General features: G+C 52.5%; 8 protein-coding genes across 8 annotated transcripts; 6 read left to right on the top strand and 2 right to left on the bottom strand.

Annotated features, from left to right (window-relative positions):
• Positions 1-439: 439 nt before the first annotated feature.
• On the top strand, positions 440-2,436 carry M409DRAFT_57507 (uncharacterized protein; the record flags this gene model as incomplete). The annotated part of the gene is made up of 4 exons (XM_033813652.1): positions 440-726; positions 777-1,822; positions 1,892-2,245; positions 2,303-2,436. The coding sequence occupies 4 exons, from the start codon at positions 440-442 to the stop codon at positions 2,434-2,436; spliced, it is 1,821 nt and encodes a 606-aa protein (XP_033664090.1).
• A 987-nt stretch (positions 2,437-3,423) lies between these two features.
• On the top strand, positions 3,424-5,329 carry M409DRAFT_68523 (uncharacterized protein; the record flags this gene model as incomplete). Its single annotated transcript, XM_033817879.1, has 4 exons — positions 3,424-4,252; positions 4,309-4,478; positions 4,532-5,056; positions 5,111-5,329. The coding sequence occupies 4 exons, from the start codon at positions 3,424-3,426 to the stop codon at positions 5,327-5,329; spliced, it is 1,743 nt and encodes a 580-aa protein (XP_033664091.1).
• Positions 5,330-5,421: 92 nt separating this feature from the next.
• M409DRAFT_26247 (uncharacterized protein) lies at positions 5,422-6,522 on the bottom strand (the record flags this gene model as incomplete). The annotated part of the gene is made up of 5 exons (XM_033808021.1): positions 5,422-5,722; positions 5,775-5,922; positions 5,970-6,135; positions 6,190-6,375; positions 6,445-6,522. The coding sequence occupies 5 exons, from the start codon at positions 6,520-6,522 to the stop codon at positions 5,422-5,424; spliced, it is 879 nt and encodes a 292-aa protein (XP_033664092.1).
• Positions 6,523-7,138: 616 nt separating this feature from the next.
• On the top strand, positions 7,139-9,069 carry M409DRAFT_26248 (uncharacterized protein; the record flags this gene model as incomplete). The annotated part of the gene is made up of 5 exons (XM_033808022.1): positions 7,139-7,144; positions 7,202-7,332; positions 7,382-7,530; positions 7,598-7,607; positions 7,653-9,069. 5 exons carry the CDS (start codon positions 7,139-7,141, stop codon positions 9,067-9,069), a joined length of 1,713 nt encoding a protein of 570 aa, XP_033664093.1.
• A 949-nt stretch (positions 9,070-10,018) lies between these two features.
• M409DRAFT_37281 (uncharacterized protein) lies at positions 10,019-11,834 on the top strand (the record flags this gene model as incomplete). The annotated part of the gene is made up of 7 exons (XM_033810702.1): positions 10,019-10,163; positions 10,222-10,406; positions 10,465-10,627; positions 10,680-10,718; positions 10,771-11,304; positions 11,350-11,624; positions 11,682-11,834. 7 exons carry the CDS (start codon positions 10,019-10,021, stop codon positions 11,832-11,834), a joined length of 1,494 nt encoding a protein of 497 aa, XP_033664094.1.
• Positions 11,835-12,169: 335 nt separating this feature from the next.
• On the top strand, positions 12,170-13,668 carry M409DRAFT_26250 (uncharacterized protein; the record flags this gene model as incomplete). Its single annotated transcript, XM_033808023.1, has 3 exons — positions 12,170-12,685; positions 12,759-12,952; positions 13,002-13,668. 3 exons carry the CDS (start codon positions 12,170-12,172, stop codon positions 13,666-13,668), a joined length of 1,377 nt encoding a protein of 458 aa, XP_033664095.1.
• Positions 13,669-14,072: 404 nt separating this feature from the next.
• M409DRAFT_26251 (uncharacterized protein) lies at positions 14,073-15,588 on the bottom strand (the record flags this gene model as incomplete). The annotated part of the gene is made up of 8 exons (XM_033808024.1): positions 14,073-14,102; positions 14,172-14,506; positions 14,560-14,642; positions 14,712-14,954; positions 15,009-15,231; positions 15,296-15,335; positions 15,392-15,514; positions 15,568-15,588. The coding sequence occupies 8 exons, from the start codon at positions 15,586-15,588 to the stop codon at positions 14,073-14,075; spliced, it is 1,098 nt and encodes a 365-aa protein (XP_033664096.1).
• Positions 15,589-16,136: 548 nt separating this feature from the next.
• On the top strand, positions 16,137-17,186 carry M409DRAFT_57512 (uncharacterized protein; the record flags this gene model as incomplete). The annotated part of the gene is made up of 5 exons (XM_033813653.1): positions 16,137-16,404; positions 16,458-16,577; positions 16,632-16,750; positions 16,799-16,883; positions 16,945-17,186. The coding sequence occupies 5 exons, from the start codon at positions 16,137-16,139 to the stop codon at positions 17,184-17,186; spliced, it is 834 nt and encodes a 277-aa protein (XP_033664097.1).
• Between the last annotated feature and the right edge of the window lie 889 nt (positions 17,187-18,075).

The raw sequence follows: 18,075 nt of genomic DNA on the forward strand, positions 1-18,075 counted from the left end.
TTGGCCGAGTCGTCACTCATGTTTGGCACATGCTAGACGGAGATACCGTGAAGCGCTCACGAGAACACAAGGTTCCTGTGTCTTGACCAGCAGCTGGAACATTTCACAAACACCAGACCATTTACCGACCCATGGATACCCTTTCAACGCCACAGACTCGCGCAGAGACGTCGAGAAGCTGACTGTATTGAGACCGAGAGCTCTCCATGTCAACTGGAGCTCCACTCGCTCTTCGCCGAGGATAGAGGTCGTCACCCCACATCAACGACGACATGTATACAACTCACGCGTATCTTGCTATCAACGAATGTCTCCGGACCCTAACTGTGGCAAGTATCCTCTATATTATTCTCTCAAGCTCACTCCTTTACTCCATTTCAATTCCAATATCTAGTTCCAATTCGAAGACGCTTGCGAGTATCTACACGTACTGATCAACATGGGCGACGCACCGAACAATATATACGGCAACAATCGAGCCGATGATATAGCACAAAACAACCCTACCGCTGAGCGAGATGGCCACCTCATTCCAGAAGAAGACCACACTGGCTATCGGATACGAGAACAGCCTCTGGGCACCAAGCGCGAAGTGAAGGTCGTCCTCATGGGTGCTGGTGCTTCGACCTTGAACTTTCTCAAAGCGGCAGAAGAGCAGATGGAGAACTTGAAGATAACAGTGTATGAGAAGAATCATGATGTTGGTGGGACCTGGTTGGAAAACAGGTAAGAGAGAGTCGAGGCTGGATAAAACAAACATACTGAGGATGTCGTAGATATCCTGGCTGTGCTTGCGACATACCTTCTGTCAACTACCAGTTCAGCTGGGCTATAAAGTGTTGGTCACACTTCTACTCCTACTCTCCCGAGATCTTCGAATACTTGAAGGAGCTTTACGTCAAGTACGACCTAATCAACAAATATGTCAAGTTGAAACATCAAATCAACCACGTCGAATGGAACGAGGAGAAGGGCAAGTGGATATTGAAGGTAAAGAATTTGGGTACAGGCGAAGACTTCGAAGATGAGGCGGAGTACTTCATCAACGCAGGGGGTGTTTTGAACAATTTCAAATGGCCTGATATCGAAGGCATAAAAGACTTCACGGGCAAACTCATGCACTCCGCAGCGTATGAAGAAGGATATGATTTGAAAAACAAGAAAGTGGCCGTCGTCGGCGCAGGTAGCAGTGGGGTTCAGATCGTCGCAAAGATTCAAAAGGAAGTCAAGCAGCTTTACCACTGGGTACGCTCGCCCATCTGGATCACGGCCGGATTCGCACAGACGTGGGCAGGGACAGATGGCGCCAATTTCGAGTACTCGCCCGAGCAATTAGAATATTTGAAAGACAACCCCAAGAAATACCTGGAGTACCGCAAGCAAATCGAGGACGAGCTGAACCAGAGGTTCAAATTCATCATCAAGGGATCGCAGGAAGCCAAGACGGCGCGGGACTTCTCCTACGAGCAAATGGCCCGTAAGATGAACCACGACGAGCGCCTCTGCGATAAGATCATCCCCAAGAACTTCAACCCTGGCTGTCGCCGCCCGACGCCTGCGCCTGGCTATCTCGAAGCTCTCGTTGCGCCGAACGCTACGATCTTCACTAATGCGATCAACAGGTTCACCGAGAAGGGTTTCCTGGATCAGGAGGGGAACGAGCATGAAGTCGACGTCGTGATTTGTGCGACAGGCTTCGACACTTCCTGGCTTCCGCGCTTTCCTTTTCGAGCCCACGGCAAAGACCTTCGTGATGTCTGGACACCTGAAGCTGGCGTGACATCTTATCTCTCCATCGCGATACCTACCTTCCCCAACCATTGTAAGTATCGGCGGGCTAGGTGAAAGGCATCGGTTGAGGATGAATGGCTAACGTCCTTGTGTGAATCAGTCTCCTTCTGCGGTCCGTATGGGCCACTCGGCCACGGATCCTTCATGCCCCTCATCGAGCGCTGGACGCAATACATGTTCGACATTATCACCAAAGCCCAAGTCGAAAACATCAAATCCTTCACGCCCAAAATGGCACCCGCGAAGCAGTTCCGCCAACAAGCCGATCTCTTCTTACAGCGCACGGCGTGGACGAGTCCTTGTCGAAGTTGGTTCAAACAGGGCAAGAAGGATGGCCAAGCAGCGATTTGGCCGGGGAGTCGACTGCATTTCTTGCATTTGATGGAGAGACCTCGGTATGAGGATTTTGAGATCGGGTATTGGGATGAGAATGTTTTTGCGTTTTTGGGGAATGGTGAATTCCAGTAATACTAACAACATGACAGACTAATGCTGATAATGCATATCACAGGCTTTGATACTCGAGAGTTCGATGGAAGGGATATCACGCACTACCTTGGCCTGTTTGAAGATGGCAAAGACGCCCAACCAAAGTATGGAGATGAGCTGTTGAACAAATTGGCGGGATGGGCGGTAGGGAAGTGATAAGGCTATACCGCAATGCCATCGGGGCGTAGAGTAAACGGCTGGTCATGTGTTCGCGCCAGATGCGAAGATACACCCCAGAGGCCCACCCCAGAGGCCGGTTGTACACAAGGCTTGGAATGCGTCTCGGCGTCTGCAGGTGATTGAGCTGAGCTGGGAGGTCGCGTGTGCGAAATGCCGCATTGCAAGTGGATCGCAGTCGTTGATGCAGATTGCGTGTTCGTCCAGCGAGGGAATCAATTGACTGTTCCAATGACTATCTCCAATGCTCGTAGAGGCACAAAGACCTTAATACAATAGTCGTTCGAATGCCCGCGTTCCACCAAAAGCCCGGGGAAGCCGATGCGGACCGAGATGTTGGATTGAGAATGTAGAACTAAGGCCACTCATTCGTCTTGGTGAGACAAGCGAAAAGATAAGGTCCTTCCAGAAGCAGCGTTCTGGGCAGCAGACTCAAGATGCATGGTAACCTCAGGCGTTGCTTGAACGCACACAAGAGAAATGCAGTGCGACGGAGGCTGACGTTCGTCGGGTGGAGTGAGGTCTGGACTTTTTGAGTTTGCGCAGTGGATCAGTTCGTACAGCGGCTTGAGCACCGGGAGCGGGCAGCAATTGCGTTATTCCATCTATTACTCACTACCCATCAATCAACCAGACAAAACACCACTCATCAACTCACATCGACCGGACGCACCTTCCTGATAAGAATGCCTGTCAGCCAAGAGACTTTATCACTCGGCCGTGCCTGCCACTGAGCCGAATGCTACACCAGCCGGCCTTGGGTGCTTGGCAGGCCACGCGATGGAGGGTTGATGGAGGCGATCGCTGCTCTTGGCGCATGTGGGCAGCGGACGCCGCAGTAGTTCAACTGCCTTGCCTTGCCTGACCTCGCCTTGTGCTATATAGCCCTCACGAAACGGCCTCGCCTTGCCTTGCCGCACCTCTCCTCCTCGAGCTGACATCTCCCCGCCACGACCGTCGTCAATCATGGCCATCTGGGACCGCAAGTCGTCCATCTCTGCCTCCGAGCAGCAGCATGGCGTCCAGGACATGGAGAAAGCTCCCTACCAACTCGAGCAGTACGGCTCGCCCGAATCTCCCAAAGTCGGTGGCCTCAGCGAGTCCGAAGACCCCAACCACAGCCTTCATCGCGGCCTGCAAGCACGACAAGTCTCTATGATTGCAATCGGTGGTGCCATTGGGACTGGACTAATCATCGGCACTGGCTCTGCTCTCGCCAACACAGGTCCAGCCTCGATCCTCATCTCGTACTCGCTCGTTGGAATGCTCGTCTACGTCGTCATGGCCGCTCTGGGAGAGATGGCGACCTGGCTGCCCGCTGCGGGTGGTTTCGCGGTCTACGCCGATCGCTGGGTCGATCCTGCTTTGGGCTTTGCGCTGGGTTACACGTACTGGTTCAAATACATCATCACGACGCCCAATCAGCTCACTGCGGCGGCTTTGGTCATACAGTACTGGTTACCGAGAGAGCAGGTCAATCCAGGAGTGTGGATTACGGTGTTCCTGGTGGTCATTATTGTGATCAACGTCCTGGGGATCAAGTACTTTGGTGAGCTGGAGTTCTGGCTCAGTTCTATCAAAGTCCTTGTTATCATTGGTTTGATCATCCTGTCGTTAGTCATTGCCCTTGGTGGAGCGGACGGCGATCGACGAGGCTTCAGGTACTGGAATAACCCAGGGTCCTTCAACGAATACGTTGGAACGGGTGCCACTGGACGCTTCACTGCCGTCTGGCAGAGTATGGTGACTGCGGTCTTCGCATATCTCGGCACTGAGCTCGTTGGTGTAACTGTTGGTAAGTTTAGCTTCAGCAACCATATCAGAGCCTTGCTAACATTATTTTCTCCATAGGCGAGGCACAAAACCCTAGGAAGAACATCCCACGTGCGATCAAGCTCACGTTCTGGCGTATTGCCATCTTCTATATCGTTTCTGTTATCCTCCTGGGCATGTGCGTGCCATATGACAGCGAGGAGTTGGTGTTTGCTACCAAGTCCAGCACTTCCGCTGCTGCTTCTCCGGTGAGTCTCTCCACAGAAGTCAGGTTGACCATGCGACTGATTAATCGTACTAGTTCGTTGCTGCTATTAAGCTCGCAGGGATTGATGTCTTGCCTGGCTTCCTTAACGGCTGTATCCTGATCTTCGTCTTCAGCGCCGCCAACTCCGACCTCTATATCGCTTCTCGTACTCTCCATGGACTGGCCTTGAAGAAGCACGCCCCAGAGTTCATCGCCATCACCAACAAGAGCGGAGTTCCCTACTACGCCCTTGGGATCTCCGCCGCCATCTGCTGCCTGGCGTACATGAACGTCTCGAGTGCATCGACCACCGTCTTCGGCTATTTTGTCAACCTTGTCAGCATCTTCGGTCTCCTAACTTGGATCTCTATCCTGGTTTCCCATATCTACTTCGTTAAGGCGAGGAGGGCTCAGGGCGTACACGACAAGAGCCAGGAGCTACGCTACAAGTCCCCCTTCGGTCTCTGGGGCAGCTACGTCGCACTCGCCTTCTGCTGTCTCATTGCCATCACGAAGAACTTCACCGTCTTCGTGCCGAACCCTGAGACATACGGAAGCTTCGACTACAAGAACTTCATCGTAAGTCCCACACTTTACCCTTCGCACACTTCCCTAACTAATGCATCTCGATAGACCGGCTACCTCGGCATCCCGCTCTACCTCATCATGATCGCGGGCTACAAGCGTATCAAGAAGACTCACCAGGTCAAACCCCATGAGGCGGATCTGTACACCGGCAAGGACGTGATTGATAGGGATGAGCAGGAGTGGGTAGAAAAGGAGGCGGCGGAGAAGCCGGCTGGCAAGAATGGAAGCTGGCTGTACCGCCATTCTCTGGGGTATATATTCTAGATTATGATGACGATGATGATGTTGTGGTCCGAGAAATGAAGATGATTTGGACGACGCAGATTCAAAATTCTCTTCCCCAAAGATATCTGGAATCACAAACCTGTGCCCTTCTGGTCAGAGTAATCATAGAAGCCTCGCCCATTCTTCTCGCCAAGCTTCCCCTCTGAGATGAGGCCTTTCAGGTATTCTCGTGGTACAGTCGGCAGTCCAGATCTCGCCTGGGCGTAGTGCTCCTCAATATCGAGCACGACATCGAGTCCAACGACGTCCATCTGCTCAAAAGGACCCTTGGGAGTTTTCAGCACGCTTTTGAAGATGTCGTCGACTTCTTGTGGCGAGGCTGCCCCTTCTGCGGCCACCATGAGAGCTTCTCGCTTGATGGCTGCCCAGATCCTATGAGACGGTCAGTTATGTCACGACAGGAATGGCTAAGACTGTTCAGTACCGGTTGTAGATATAACCGACAGAGTCGCGCTTGACGTGGAAGGGCTGGAAGCCATGCTGTCTGCACTGCTCCAGCAGAGTAACGATATGTCTCGCATCTGTTCGACTATGGCCCATGATCTCGATCACATTGGTTTCGGGTGGCCAGTCTGAGGTTGTCAGTCTTCAGCACCACCACCTTCTGCGGCACACTCACAACTATGGGCGCTTAGTACCCGGCTATCATCTTGAAGCCGCAGGCCTTGGATGATTTCTGAGATCGTGAAGCTGCTAGAGTTCGACGCAACAATGGTGTCTTGTGGAGCTGCTGCTTCGATCTCGGATATGACTTGACGTTTGAGCGCGAGTCTCTCTGGTACGCACTTGTCGATCTGGTCAGCTATGTGACAACGTGGAGTGATCACTCCAATGCTCACCTCTACGACAAGCCATGAGTCCTGCAACACTGCACCGAGCCCATCGATTCCATGAGTCAGAATTCTACCAGGAGCAACGAGCGGTTTGCTATCGGCTTGGCGAAGTCCTTCGATATATGCGATGCTGTTCTCAAGCTGGCGGGGTACCGAATCGATCAAATGTACATCGTGGCCTTGAGTGCTCCACTGCATGCACGAAATTAGCTTTGAGTTCAAGTTTACGTGCAGGAAAGGCTGGGGAAAGGATCCACTGACCATGTAGGCCAATCTTCGACCCTGTGTTCCTGCACCGACAAGGCTGACTGATGGTTTCATCACAGATGCAGAAGCCATATCCACAAGACTACTCTTGAGAAGAGGGCTTCATCTGGGTTGTTCAGATCAAACTCGCATCAAATACTCTGTAGAGAGGTCGTCTTCGTGAGACCCAAGGGACAGACAAGCATCTTTCGGATCCGGTTGCACAGTCCGCTTCCGAGAAGACGCCGAGTCGATACTGTAGGCCATAGCTGCCCGTTGTGACCCCGCAAACTTGCCCCGCGACTACTCGCGTGCTACAGTATCATTTGACTTGCATCATATGAGTCTAGATGTCATGGTTGTTAACAACGACGCCATGTCTCGCAACTTCCTATTCTGGACGAAGTGGGTCCTGGGGAAAGTCAATTGCTCAGCCGCAACGGACCGACCCCGCACGCTATTTTACCCCACAAAGACGCGCCTTCTCTGACCTCACGCATGACCAAGACTTCCACACCCATTTTCTCACAGTTGGAGAGCTCACTTTCTGATGCGTCGCTGACATGGAGCAAGAAGGGCCTCGACGGGTGCAGTATTCGTCTTGCGACCAGTGTCGGAAGGCGCGCGTTGCATGCGATGCAGCCAGGACGACAAAGACCACAACACGGGGCGCCAAGTCTTGCTCTCGATGTGGTAACCGTCAGCAACGATGCACGTTCGAAGTGAGTGGGTCCGCACATTGATTGATTGGATTGAATGCTAAGTCATGTAGTGGATCCGTGAAGTGCGCAATGGTAGCGCGACGACGGGGACACGAGGCAAGAAGACGCGGAGAGGCGCTTCGAATGGTTCGAGACATGGGCATTCGGTGTCCACAGAGGCCGTTTCGAAGGCTGCTCACAGGTGAGCTCGCTGGCCTTCCAAGAGGTTCCTACACTGACGGCGATGAAAGATACTCATTCTCTAGCGAACTTACACCTTTATCCATCGCATCGCTCATCACCCCGGCAGAGGACTTGACCGTTGACGTCCCCTGGCTACGAGCTGTTTTCACTGAGACTTGGGAGACGATCTTTGGCCATTGGATGTCTCGTTATGGCTGTGAGTCAATGAAGAAGACCTTCAAGCTGTCTCCAGAACTGTCTTGCTGATGTGGCTGAACACATAGGTCCCTTCGTGTAAGCTGATGCATACCAGCCGTGAGTTTTACTGACGAGTAACAGTTTCGGTGACGAGAACATCGCAGAAAGCTTCATCAGCATATCTTCACTTTGCGGCCAGCTCGACAAATGGATGGCCGCCGACTCGGGCAGAGCCAACGACCACACTTATTCGGGATTTAGTGAGGCTTTCACCGACATTGACACAGACCATCAGACACGTATGTCCCTCGAAAGGGTCATTCTTGCCTTTGCGGCGCGCTGGCTGCCTCTCGCATCGTCATCTACGCCTCTAGACACAGCTTCTACCCAAGAGACAATTGTCAGACTTTGGAGAGAGGCTCGAGCAGACATGCTGAATGTCATCAACAGGCCGACTTATCGAAGTATGCTCACACTCTATCTGTTTGGCTTGACACCGATTCCAGACGGCATCACCGACGAGGAGGAGTTATCTGGCATGTCCGGGTCGCTCTGCGTACAGGCAAGCCTACAACAAGTGTACATGCTGAGGGTGCGGCAAAGAAGTCTACAGTTCAGCGGGTCTAAGGTCTCACCGGTGACAGAAAAGACGTTCTCCTTGAGTCCGGACCCTGTGGCGACGAACAACTTTATGAATGCGGAGAGCATTGCGCACTGGGCTGCTCTGATATTCGACACCTCTGCTTCGCTTACCCTGAGCTGTCGTCCGATCTTATCATCCGGCCTCTTTGGATTTGAATCTGACTGGTGCTGGTGTCTGGTACGCTCCTGTACCGAACTCTTCCAAGGCACGATATCAGGATGGACTGGCGAGATGACAGAATCGAAGGCGAATCAAGTGATCGCGGCCGGATCTATGACTAAACTGCGAACTTGGAAACTCGAGGCCGTCTTTCGTGAGGCTCTTCGCGATGGGCACGACGAGTCTGCAGTCAACAAGGTCTACAATGAAATCATCGACGGTATCGAGCAGTTCAATCAAGTGTACGGCGATCTTCTCGAAGCGTGCCAGAAACGCATTCACTTCTTGAGCCAAGCGACGAAGCTGCGATGGCACGAACTAATTCTGCATTACAACATCGGCATACTTTTGATCGTGGATGCAATCGAGGCTACAGAAAGATACGACCTTCTGCCGCGATTGTCGGCAGCTCGCACCGAGGCTGAGATCAGCGTTCTGAATGTGCTCAAGTTTGGCATTGAGAACACATACACGATCACTCTACGTTCAGGAACCAGTCCCGGCAGTATAGGCCTGGACGACGGCAGGACGACTGTTCCAATACTCGCTATCGACCCCTACCCGCATCATGTCGTTGCAGCTGTACAGCTTATGAGGAAAGCCGTCGACCGGGATCTGGCCACTGACAGGATAAACGAGGACACGCATTCTAATCTTAATGGAATACTGCGAAGGGCGCTGGATCTGCTTCCTGGCAGCTCGAAATCAGTTGTGTCTGCAAGGAGGCAAGTGGGTCTTGATATGGATGACACCTGAGGAGGCGACTTTTTGGATAATAGGTCGGGACAAGATGTCCACGAGCAGTAAGAGGCGAAGCTGATAGGATTGCCACTTCGCGCGAAACTTCTACTCAGGTTTTGCAAACCAGGAGTCGAATTGGCCGTATGCTGGGACTGGCTCACAAGGGGCTGGCTAAAGGTGCATCCACATTCTTTGTAGGAACGTCCGACTGCAAATGTTTCTGGTTACGAGCAAACTTGCCAAGACGGAGAATGGCAGGATCTAGTACAGGAGGGCCACAGTAGCAAACTGGACTGCGATATCGATGTTCTACCGGTTCGTTTCGAACCCAAGTTGAACTTTCAGCTACTGAACTGAACCTGGAGGGCGAAGACGGCCTCTAGCTCGAGCCAATGCGGACGCCATGGACAGGCTGTTAAATCCAAACTGCGCCGCGCACAGCGGCACGGCGTCGAGGTTAGTTTCTATAAGATGTTGGTGCCAACTGAGTGCAAGGGTACATGTAGTGAGTGTAGCAACGAGTGGCTCGAGGGTCAACTGAGAAATGGCCATTTGTGTAGTTAAATATTGTCACGACTGTATGCACTCCTCATAGAGCCGACGGATTGCGGAAGACGAAGGAACCTCCATCTCATCGTCGTTGCCGTTTTGGGATTAGCATTTGCGCTAGCCTCTAACCTTGGCGCGTCAATCGCAACATCATCTCCCATTCCACGCGTTCGATGCCTGCCTTCATCAAATATCAATCTTACAATGGTACCATCACTGGACAAGATGTTGAAACCAATAGATACGCCCGTGTCAGGTTGGCGCCGCGAACAAAGACTCTGGCCTAGGCCAAGAGTCTCCAAGACAACCCCGCCAAGAGGCGAATCAAGCCACTGCAAAACACAGCACTTCGCGACGTGATCTTCAACCACCAACCACCCGCATCTTCTTCACCAAATCAAAGTCGATACCGGCAATGGCTCACAACTCTGTCGAAGGCCATGGCTCCAAGCCAAGTGCTCATGTCAATCATGATGCTGCTGGCAGTAGCACCGAGACTGCACCACTGCTCCCATCATCCCAACAACATCACACGCCGCACACATTCGGAGATGGCATAGGTGTGTATGGATCAATTCAATCTAAAAGACTGTATCAGCTGACGCCAGCATTACACAGCACATGAAGGCGAGAGTGGCCGCAGCGGCTTCCACATTCGTCACTTCTTCTCCGTAGTATGGCGCTCTTCAAGCTACGCATCGATGGCCGTCAACATCCTGTGGCCGTTCGTCATCATCGCCATTGTTCTGAAGTATACTACCGATGCTCATCTGTGGATATTCGCCATGTCCTATGTGGCAATGGTATGTCATCGAGGGCTGCAACGTACTGGGTGCACTGCTAAAGCAATCCTCGCGTCAGGTGCCAGCCGCGAACTTGCTTGGATTTGCTGGACAGGAGTTCGCACGCAAAATGCCCAAGGTGGCGGGTATTCTCATCGAGACCACTTTCGGATCTGTTGTTGAGATCATACTTTTCGTGGTGTTGATTGCAAAGCACAAGTCTGGGAGCTCGGAGGAAAATGGTGAGAGAAAGTCACTAAGGCATTCCGTCAGACGCTGACTTGTACGTTTCAGGCGACGAGGGCAACCTCATACCGATCATCCAGGCTGCAAGTGAGTCATTCTCAGAGGAGACATTGGCAATGGGCTCTTGCTAAATTACCAGTCCTCGGCTCTGTTTTGACAAATCTTCTTCTATGTCTCGGACTCTGCTTCTTCGTGGCAGGCATTCGCCGCCATACGGCAAACCAAAAGTTCCACGCTGTGGTGTCTGAAGTTGGGACAGGCCTTCTTCTTGTTGCAGCTTTCGGCCTACTCATTCCCAGTGCTTTCTACTCCGCCCTCAAGACCGAGACCGTCTCGGTCTTACATGACAGATTCACACAAGGAAAGCTCCAGGACGATGTTCTCGAAATCAGTCGCGGGACTGCTATTGTCCTGATTGTCGCCTTCATTCTCTATTTGATATACTCATGCACTTCGGCCCACTCCATCTTCGACGAAGTCATCGAAATGGACGAGCATGCGGATGCGGATCGAGAGCAAGATGCTGCAAAGATGAAGCTGACAATGACGGAAACGTTGGTGGCGCTGGTCATCTCGGTTGCCTTCGTGGCATGGCTTCTTGTGATCTTGGTCGGCGAGATAGAGGAAGTCGTGGAAAGCGGCGTCCCTGACCAGTTCCTCGGCTTGATTCTCCGTGAGTATAGCAAAGCAACTTAAAGCCTTGGCTGACTCGCGACAGTTCCTCTTGTGGAAAAGGCAGCAGAACATCTCACTGCCATTGACGAAGCCTGGGATGGTGTGATCAACGTCGCGCTGTATCATTGCATTGGACCGTCCATCCAGACAGCACTGTTCAACGCTCCCGTAGTAGTCCTTGTCGGTTGGGCAATGGGCAAGCCTATGGATCTCAACTTCGAGATCTTCATGATCGGTCTACTCGTACTCTCAATCTTGGTTGTCGGTAACTTCCTGAGAGATCAAGAGTCGAACTGGCTCGAGGGTTCGCTTTTGGTGGTACGTACATCCTGCACATTCGACAAACATGCATGACTTGAACACTGACATCTGCAGATTGTGTACCTGATCATTGCGATTGCGTCCTTCTACTATCCCAATCCGGACGTTGCCACTTCCAACGACATTAAGGAGTCTCTCCAGCGGAACATCACGATTCCTGCTCACCTCTACGAACAACTTGTGGCAGCTATTCAAGATGGGCATTGATGGCTAAGAAAGGTCTGGTGGTTGAAAGCAAGGAATCTGCACTTCGTTGAGTCGATTATGAAGTGGAGGAGGCCACGCAGAAGGGGATATCAAACCCAGGAGGTACACAGTATTAACTTGAACATATTGGAAGAGGTTGTAACGATGTCTAGCAACTACAAACGAAAGAAAGTTCAAGCCAGACCCTGATCTCCTGCCTCTGCCTCAATGAGGAAAACGACTGCCAAGAGCTGAGACCTCGTTCCCCTAAACACAAACTCCTACATCTCTACCCGTGGCTGCATAAGATATGGCTATACATGAGCCCACATCGTTTACCTTTCCTGGCGTTCACAATGTCGGGACTCGTACCTGCCGCAGATTTGTGCCATCCGGCGTCCGGCTTCCATGTGTTTGCGATCCGGCCTAGGTCCGTTGCTGGCGAAGCTGAAGACGCTCCCAGTGCAAACACGAAACAGTACAGCACTCGAAAATCGCACCGAAAATCTCGTTTCGGATGCAATCCATGCAAGCGGAAACGAGTCAAGTGCGACGAGAAGCGACCTCTCTGCGGCCGCTGCCAGAGGACCAAGAATCCTTGTGGCTACTCTGATAACTGCTCCACCGGCCAAGCCGGCTTTGAGAGCATCGACGCAGTGGAAGGGCCTGCCATCAACTCCAACCGTGGAACTAACGCCAGCTCTCCACTTATCGTCCCCCGAGCCCTCGAGAAGTCGAACAGGGACGTTAATCTTTTGAAACACTACGACAGAATCACGGGTCTTGGACAAGATACAGTGACCTGCAGCGACATCCTGGTGGGATCCCAGGCCGGCAAGTATCGTATAAGCATTTTAAGATTAGCTCAAGAGGTACGCAAACATGGGATCGAGAACAAGCCTTTTTCTAAGCTTTCCCCCTTACTAACGAACGAGGCGTCTTTAGCACTCCTACTTGCTGCATGCCATCCTCGCTGTGGCTGCCCTGCATTTCAATCACTACGAAGTCGAGGGCTATCGGCTTGCCAAGTATTCTCATCTGCAGGTCGCCCTTTCCGACTTGCAATTAGCCATCAGTAAGCCCGTCTCGAAAGCTCAGGCCGATGCTGTGCTGCTTACGTCGATGATGGTCAACATGCAGTGAGTGTGGCCACCTTTCAGCGCTTGCCGTGTATTGATATATCTCCAGATACTTCTCCTGGGTGGAGAGTGTCCTCCCAAGCGACTCGTGGGTCTTCAGCGAGGAACCCTCGCGTCTGAGCTGGCTTTCCATGCAGATGGGCCTGCTTCCTTTGGTCAACAGCACACGACAACACCATGCTGAGAGCCTGCTCCTGCCAATCTGGATGTGCTCGGCGTACGAGGGCGACGAAACCCTGGGCCTGCCATACGAGCTCGTCACCCTCTGCGGACTTTCCCGAGTATCCACAGAAATCGAACGTCAAGAAAACCCCTACTATCACGCTCTCCAGCTGCTTGGTCCCCTTATGGTGGAAGAGAAGGGTTCGCGATCGATGGTGAAGTATGTGCGATTCGTCAGCAGTCTGACGAAGCCGTTCTTCCTGCTCCTTGAGCAGAATGATCCTCCCGCACTGCTTATTCTGGGTTACTGGTTTGGTCTGATGTGCTATGTCGACTTCTGGTGGGTGATCAAGCGTGCCAAGCGAGACTGCACCGCCATCTGCATGTTTCTCGATGTTAACGGAGATGATGCGGTTCGTTCTTTGCTTGATTTCCCTGCCGCTGCCTGTGGATATCAGCTTGTTGGTGGACACTCGATGACCACGGATCGCGATGATTGTAATGTCGAGATGGCCCTCGTGAAGGGCAATAAGCAGACACTCGTATCTGGATAGAAGACAGCTCAAGGAACAGCGACTCACGACGTGGAGACGACAACTATGGGCTCGACGACTTGAGTTACAACTCTGGAATTTGGTGTATTCTTCTCCCTGCTATGTCTTGGGGTATCTGCCTAAGGCCTCCTCGGCCACGACCCACAACGCCTGATTCGACAGACCACGGCGACTGCTTACTGAAACTGACTGTATGTTTCAACTTCGAGACTGTATCGTCGTTCGCTTATGCGAAACACATTGGTGCCCGCTTAGGTCGATCGGAACGATTATTGCGATCCCTTCACGACCGACCAGCCGCATTATATGTCCAGGCTCTTTCGCAACTACGCCAGCGATGGTTTGTCAACCCGACTTGCAATTGCGCTAGAACAAACCCGTTCGTATACGCCATATACACGTCCCTAAACATTTCTCGAAATGGTCGTTTCTACCTGTACGGCGCAGCAGGTCAGCAAACGAATCAAGCAGGACTTTCGGGCTTCATCGTGCAGTGGACGTACCAAAATGCCTCTGTCTGGAATCTCGTCCTTGCCTTCCACCTTTACGGGACCTTTGAAAGCAGTGGTTTCGTACTGGTTCGTTCCTTGATAAGGCTGCTCGAGCATAGCGAATTCGGATGCACCAGACTCCTTCCGCATCTGTTCGTCGAAGCTTGGGTCTCTGTGCGTGCTCGGCCGGCTGGTGTAGGAGTGGAGGGACAGGGCACTCCGGAGGCTGTTGAGAAGATTCTCGGTCGAAACGCCTCGGAAGATGGGGCGCATCGACGGCAGGCAGACAGCGATGATACAGAGCGCTGCTTCGATCATCGTCCAATATACGGTTGGTGCGACGAAATCTTGACAACGTTAGCTAACAAATTCCGCAGATGTGGACGTCGCGTTTTCCTACAGGTTGTATCTGGGTTACCGGCTCTGAGTTGTCGGCCTGCATACACGAACTCAACCAAACGGGTAATGCTAGCAGCAATGGCTCTGCACGAGAGTTAGCAACATTGCTCGATGCGGCCAACATGCATCGGCTGCGGCTGTCATTCGACTCACAAAGCTCCAGTCAAGAAGACCAAAAGGACACCAAACTTTTGCCTCGGTGGCATCTGAAGCTTCAGCACGGGCGGCAGAGGCACGAGCAAGATGGCGAAGTCCAGGATAACATCGACACTTGCACCAGCGTAGAAGAGCTTGACCATGTCGATGCAGCGTACCCCAGGGCTTCCAGGTGGTAGGGAGAGCGACTTGTCGATTGGAGTACATTCAAAGAGGGTGCCGAAGAAGAAAGTCGTGCACCTGTTCGCCGAATATGATCAGTCAACACTCTTATCAGCCCGAAGATGAACTCACCAAGCGATGGTCAACCCCATGAGAGTCCAGACGGCCGCTGCGAGCATTGCGCCGCGGAAGATCCGCTTGTAAAACATAAGGATGCTACATTTGGCCAAGGCGATGGGCACGTATCCGCAGACCTCGAGGACCAGCTGACAGACACTATATCGGTGGGAAGGTGGCAGCGGCTCACCACTTGGAGTGGTCTTCATGTGGTTGCCGAAGTTGTCAAGAACGCATACTTTGCAATACCGTCAGTACGCGCTGCCTTTGAGATCAACACGGCTTGATAGATGGCGACATACTTATGATCAATGGTGTTGTGAGCACTCCAATCATTACGATCTGGCTTTGGTCAGCACCTTACGGTGTGTCACCGGACAAGCATTTCGTTCACTGACCACTGCGGCATATGACAGGTAATCATCTGCAGCCAAGGGCTGCTTGGTCCTCTTTCTTGCCCATGTTCTCAACGCAACCGCAAGAATGGCTAGGAAGGTGAAGACCGAGGCAAGCGCAATGATCTGAGGCACAGTCAGAGGCGGCACTCTCACATACACTGGGAAGAGCGACTTACCTCGCCGCTGGATTGACCCATGGCTGCAATGTTGAGTAGAACGCAATGCGAGATACTAAAGCCTTGTCGAGAACGCAGCGCGATATACCAAAGTCTTGTCGAGCGATGAGATATGGAGTCGCAGCCTCGAGAAATGAACCTGATAGAGAGACGCTCGAGCAACAACAGCGAACTGCCACGCTTTTGCAACGTGGGAAGCTGCAGGTGGATGGAACATCAATTGACAACCCTCTCGGCTTCCGGCCAGTGAGCTTCCCCAGGGCGAAGGCGGATACAAAGAGCCGTGCCACGGAGTGGTTGGGCGCATTAAGTTGAGTCTTCTGGTTAGGTGCAGTTGATCGACACACTCGATGGCTGGGTGGGGGGCACGCGGGCTTCAGCTCGTCACGCTTGTGCAGCGTGCGTGAAAGTCACTCCTGCACAGCGGGTCACACCAGCAGCGTTCGCCTCATCCGAGCGGACCGACTAACCAACTCGCGTCGCTCTTTGTTTGTGTTGCGCGCTGATATCACAAATCATCGGACAATAAACACACACTGGCATTCGGCAGAGACTATTGAACGTGCAGGATGGTGGCCAACCGCGACTATGGACTGGATTCGAAAGATGAGAACCAAATGCTGGACGAGGAACCTTTTCTAGGAGGTGAAAGACGTGTCGATTCTTCGAACAGAAACAGAAGTCAACATGGCATCGCCGGTCGATGGCATCGATTGTCCTGGCGACGAAAAGCTCTCGCGCATCTCCTCCTCGCCAGCACCTACACCCTCATCTTCTTAATTGCAATTACGGCTGTCGTACGGCGGTCAAGAAGTCTCGAAATGAATATCCTGCCTTGTATGATTCTACAATACTTCTGCTACTCGAACGTTGGCTGACGGAATGGACAGTGTCTGCGCGAGACGCTATAGAATTGGAACTCCGGCCTTTCGAAACGAAAACTCGAGACAACCCGTTCACTGGCGACCCGCGACCAGAGCTGGACAAAGCATGGCACGGTCTTCTCGAAAGTACGGACTTCAGGCAAGGACAACTGTTCGAACGTGGCTGACTTGATGGAACAGACGACATCATTCAGGTTTCTTTCGAAGACCTTGAAAGTCTAAACCTTCGTTCTATTGAATTGGCAGATGGTTCTGCCGAAATAGCGTCTCTCAGTGTATATCATGCTCTGCACTGCCTGGTATGTTTTGCCAAACTGTCGCAACACCTCTACTGACAAACCTTGCAGAAGAAAGTGCGTCACTGGATTTACAAAGACTACTACTACCCCGACCGCGACGGGAATAAGGAGGCGCTTGAGAGAGGCCACGCCAGTACGTTCACCATCCACGACTCTAAATTTGATCGAACAGCCACTGACGTTGTCATCGACAGACCACTGCATCGAGTACATTCGGGAAAGCCTCATGTGCCACCCTGACCTGTCACCGGTCACCTTCTCGTGGATCAACGGCACATATGGCAACGGCCCCTTGCTCCCAACGAACAAAGACGTAGCCATGCATGAGTGCGCCAATTGGGAGAAGCTGGATAGCTGGGCAGGGGACCACGTCTTCGACCTGTTCCGCCTCGATAGGCTAAGGTACCCGGATAAAGGCTTGGAATATGACGATTGAAATGCGAGATCGCGCAAAACCAACAAACTTCCTTCCCGAAACGGATTCGCCCCAACATCATCACGCAACTTCCAAAACAGCCCTCCTTCTCGGGATCGCTTGCAGTAGAGCCGAATCCCACCAACATCCAACTCCGTCGTCATCTAATGATCGACATTAGCCGTGTCAACATCCTTGGAGAATGTCCTAGGAAGGAAGCCGCCATTGTCCCTGAGGGCTGAAGCCGAGATGTGCGAGCTGAGCACATGCAGTTCGTGTGGTACCCGTGCAGGTAGTGCAGGATTCGGGCTAATTGAAACTCCTCTCGGTGTCCGGTCAACCACTTGCAGTGTCGCAACTCTCAGCTCGAGTGGAGGCGAACTTATTGGCCGCTGCAGTGAGCAACTTTAGCGGGTCATATACACTGGTCGCCTGAATCCTTCCGTCCGACAGATCTTCCGAGCGTGCAATCATCACAGCCTCGGATTTGTTATACAGTACCCTCCAAGATCGCGAGCTGGGCCGCCCTCACGCAGGCTGTGTTGGTTGACGTATTTCTCAAGCATTTGAGTGGCTGAACATAAGCTCTCGGCGTGAATCCTTCGTCGATCTCGGGCACTATATTCATCCTGCATCTCAAATCCTTCTTTCATCAAGAACAACGACCGCAGCTGGCCACTGGTGCCACCCACCCCATGCACTCTTCATCGACGCGAGCACCAGGTGCCCCTCAACGACAGATTAACTGAGGGCCGCGTCAACCCAATCACGATGCAATGGCCTTCTCACATGTCTTGCACGAGGGATTCATGAGGTGCCACGGGAACTCTGTAGCTCGGTCACTGCTACATGCGGCAAGGGGCGGCATACGGCTCCACCGCAGTACACAGATGTGAGCGGAGAAGTAAAT

The sequence above is a fragment of the Zasmidium cellare genome, assembly GCF_010093935.1.
Source record: "Zasmidium cellare ATCC 36951 unplaced genomic scaffold M409scaffold_31, whole genome shotgun sequence".
Lineage (NCBI taxonomy): Eukaryota > Fungi > Ascomycota > Dothideomycetes > Mycosphaerellales > Mycosphaerellaceae > Zasmidium > Zasmidium cellare.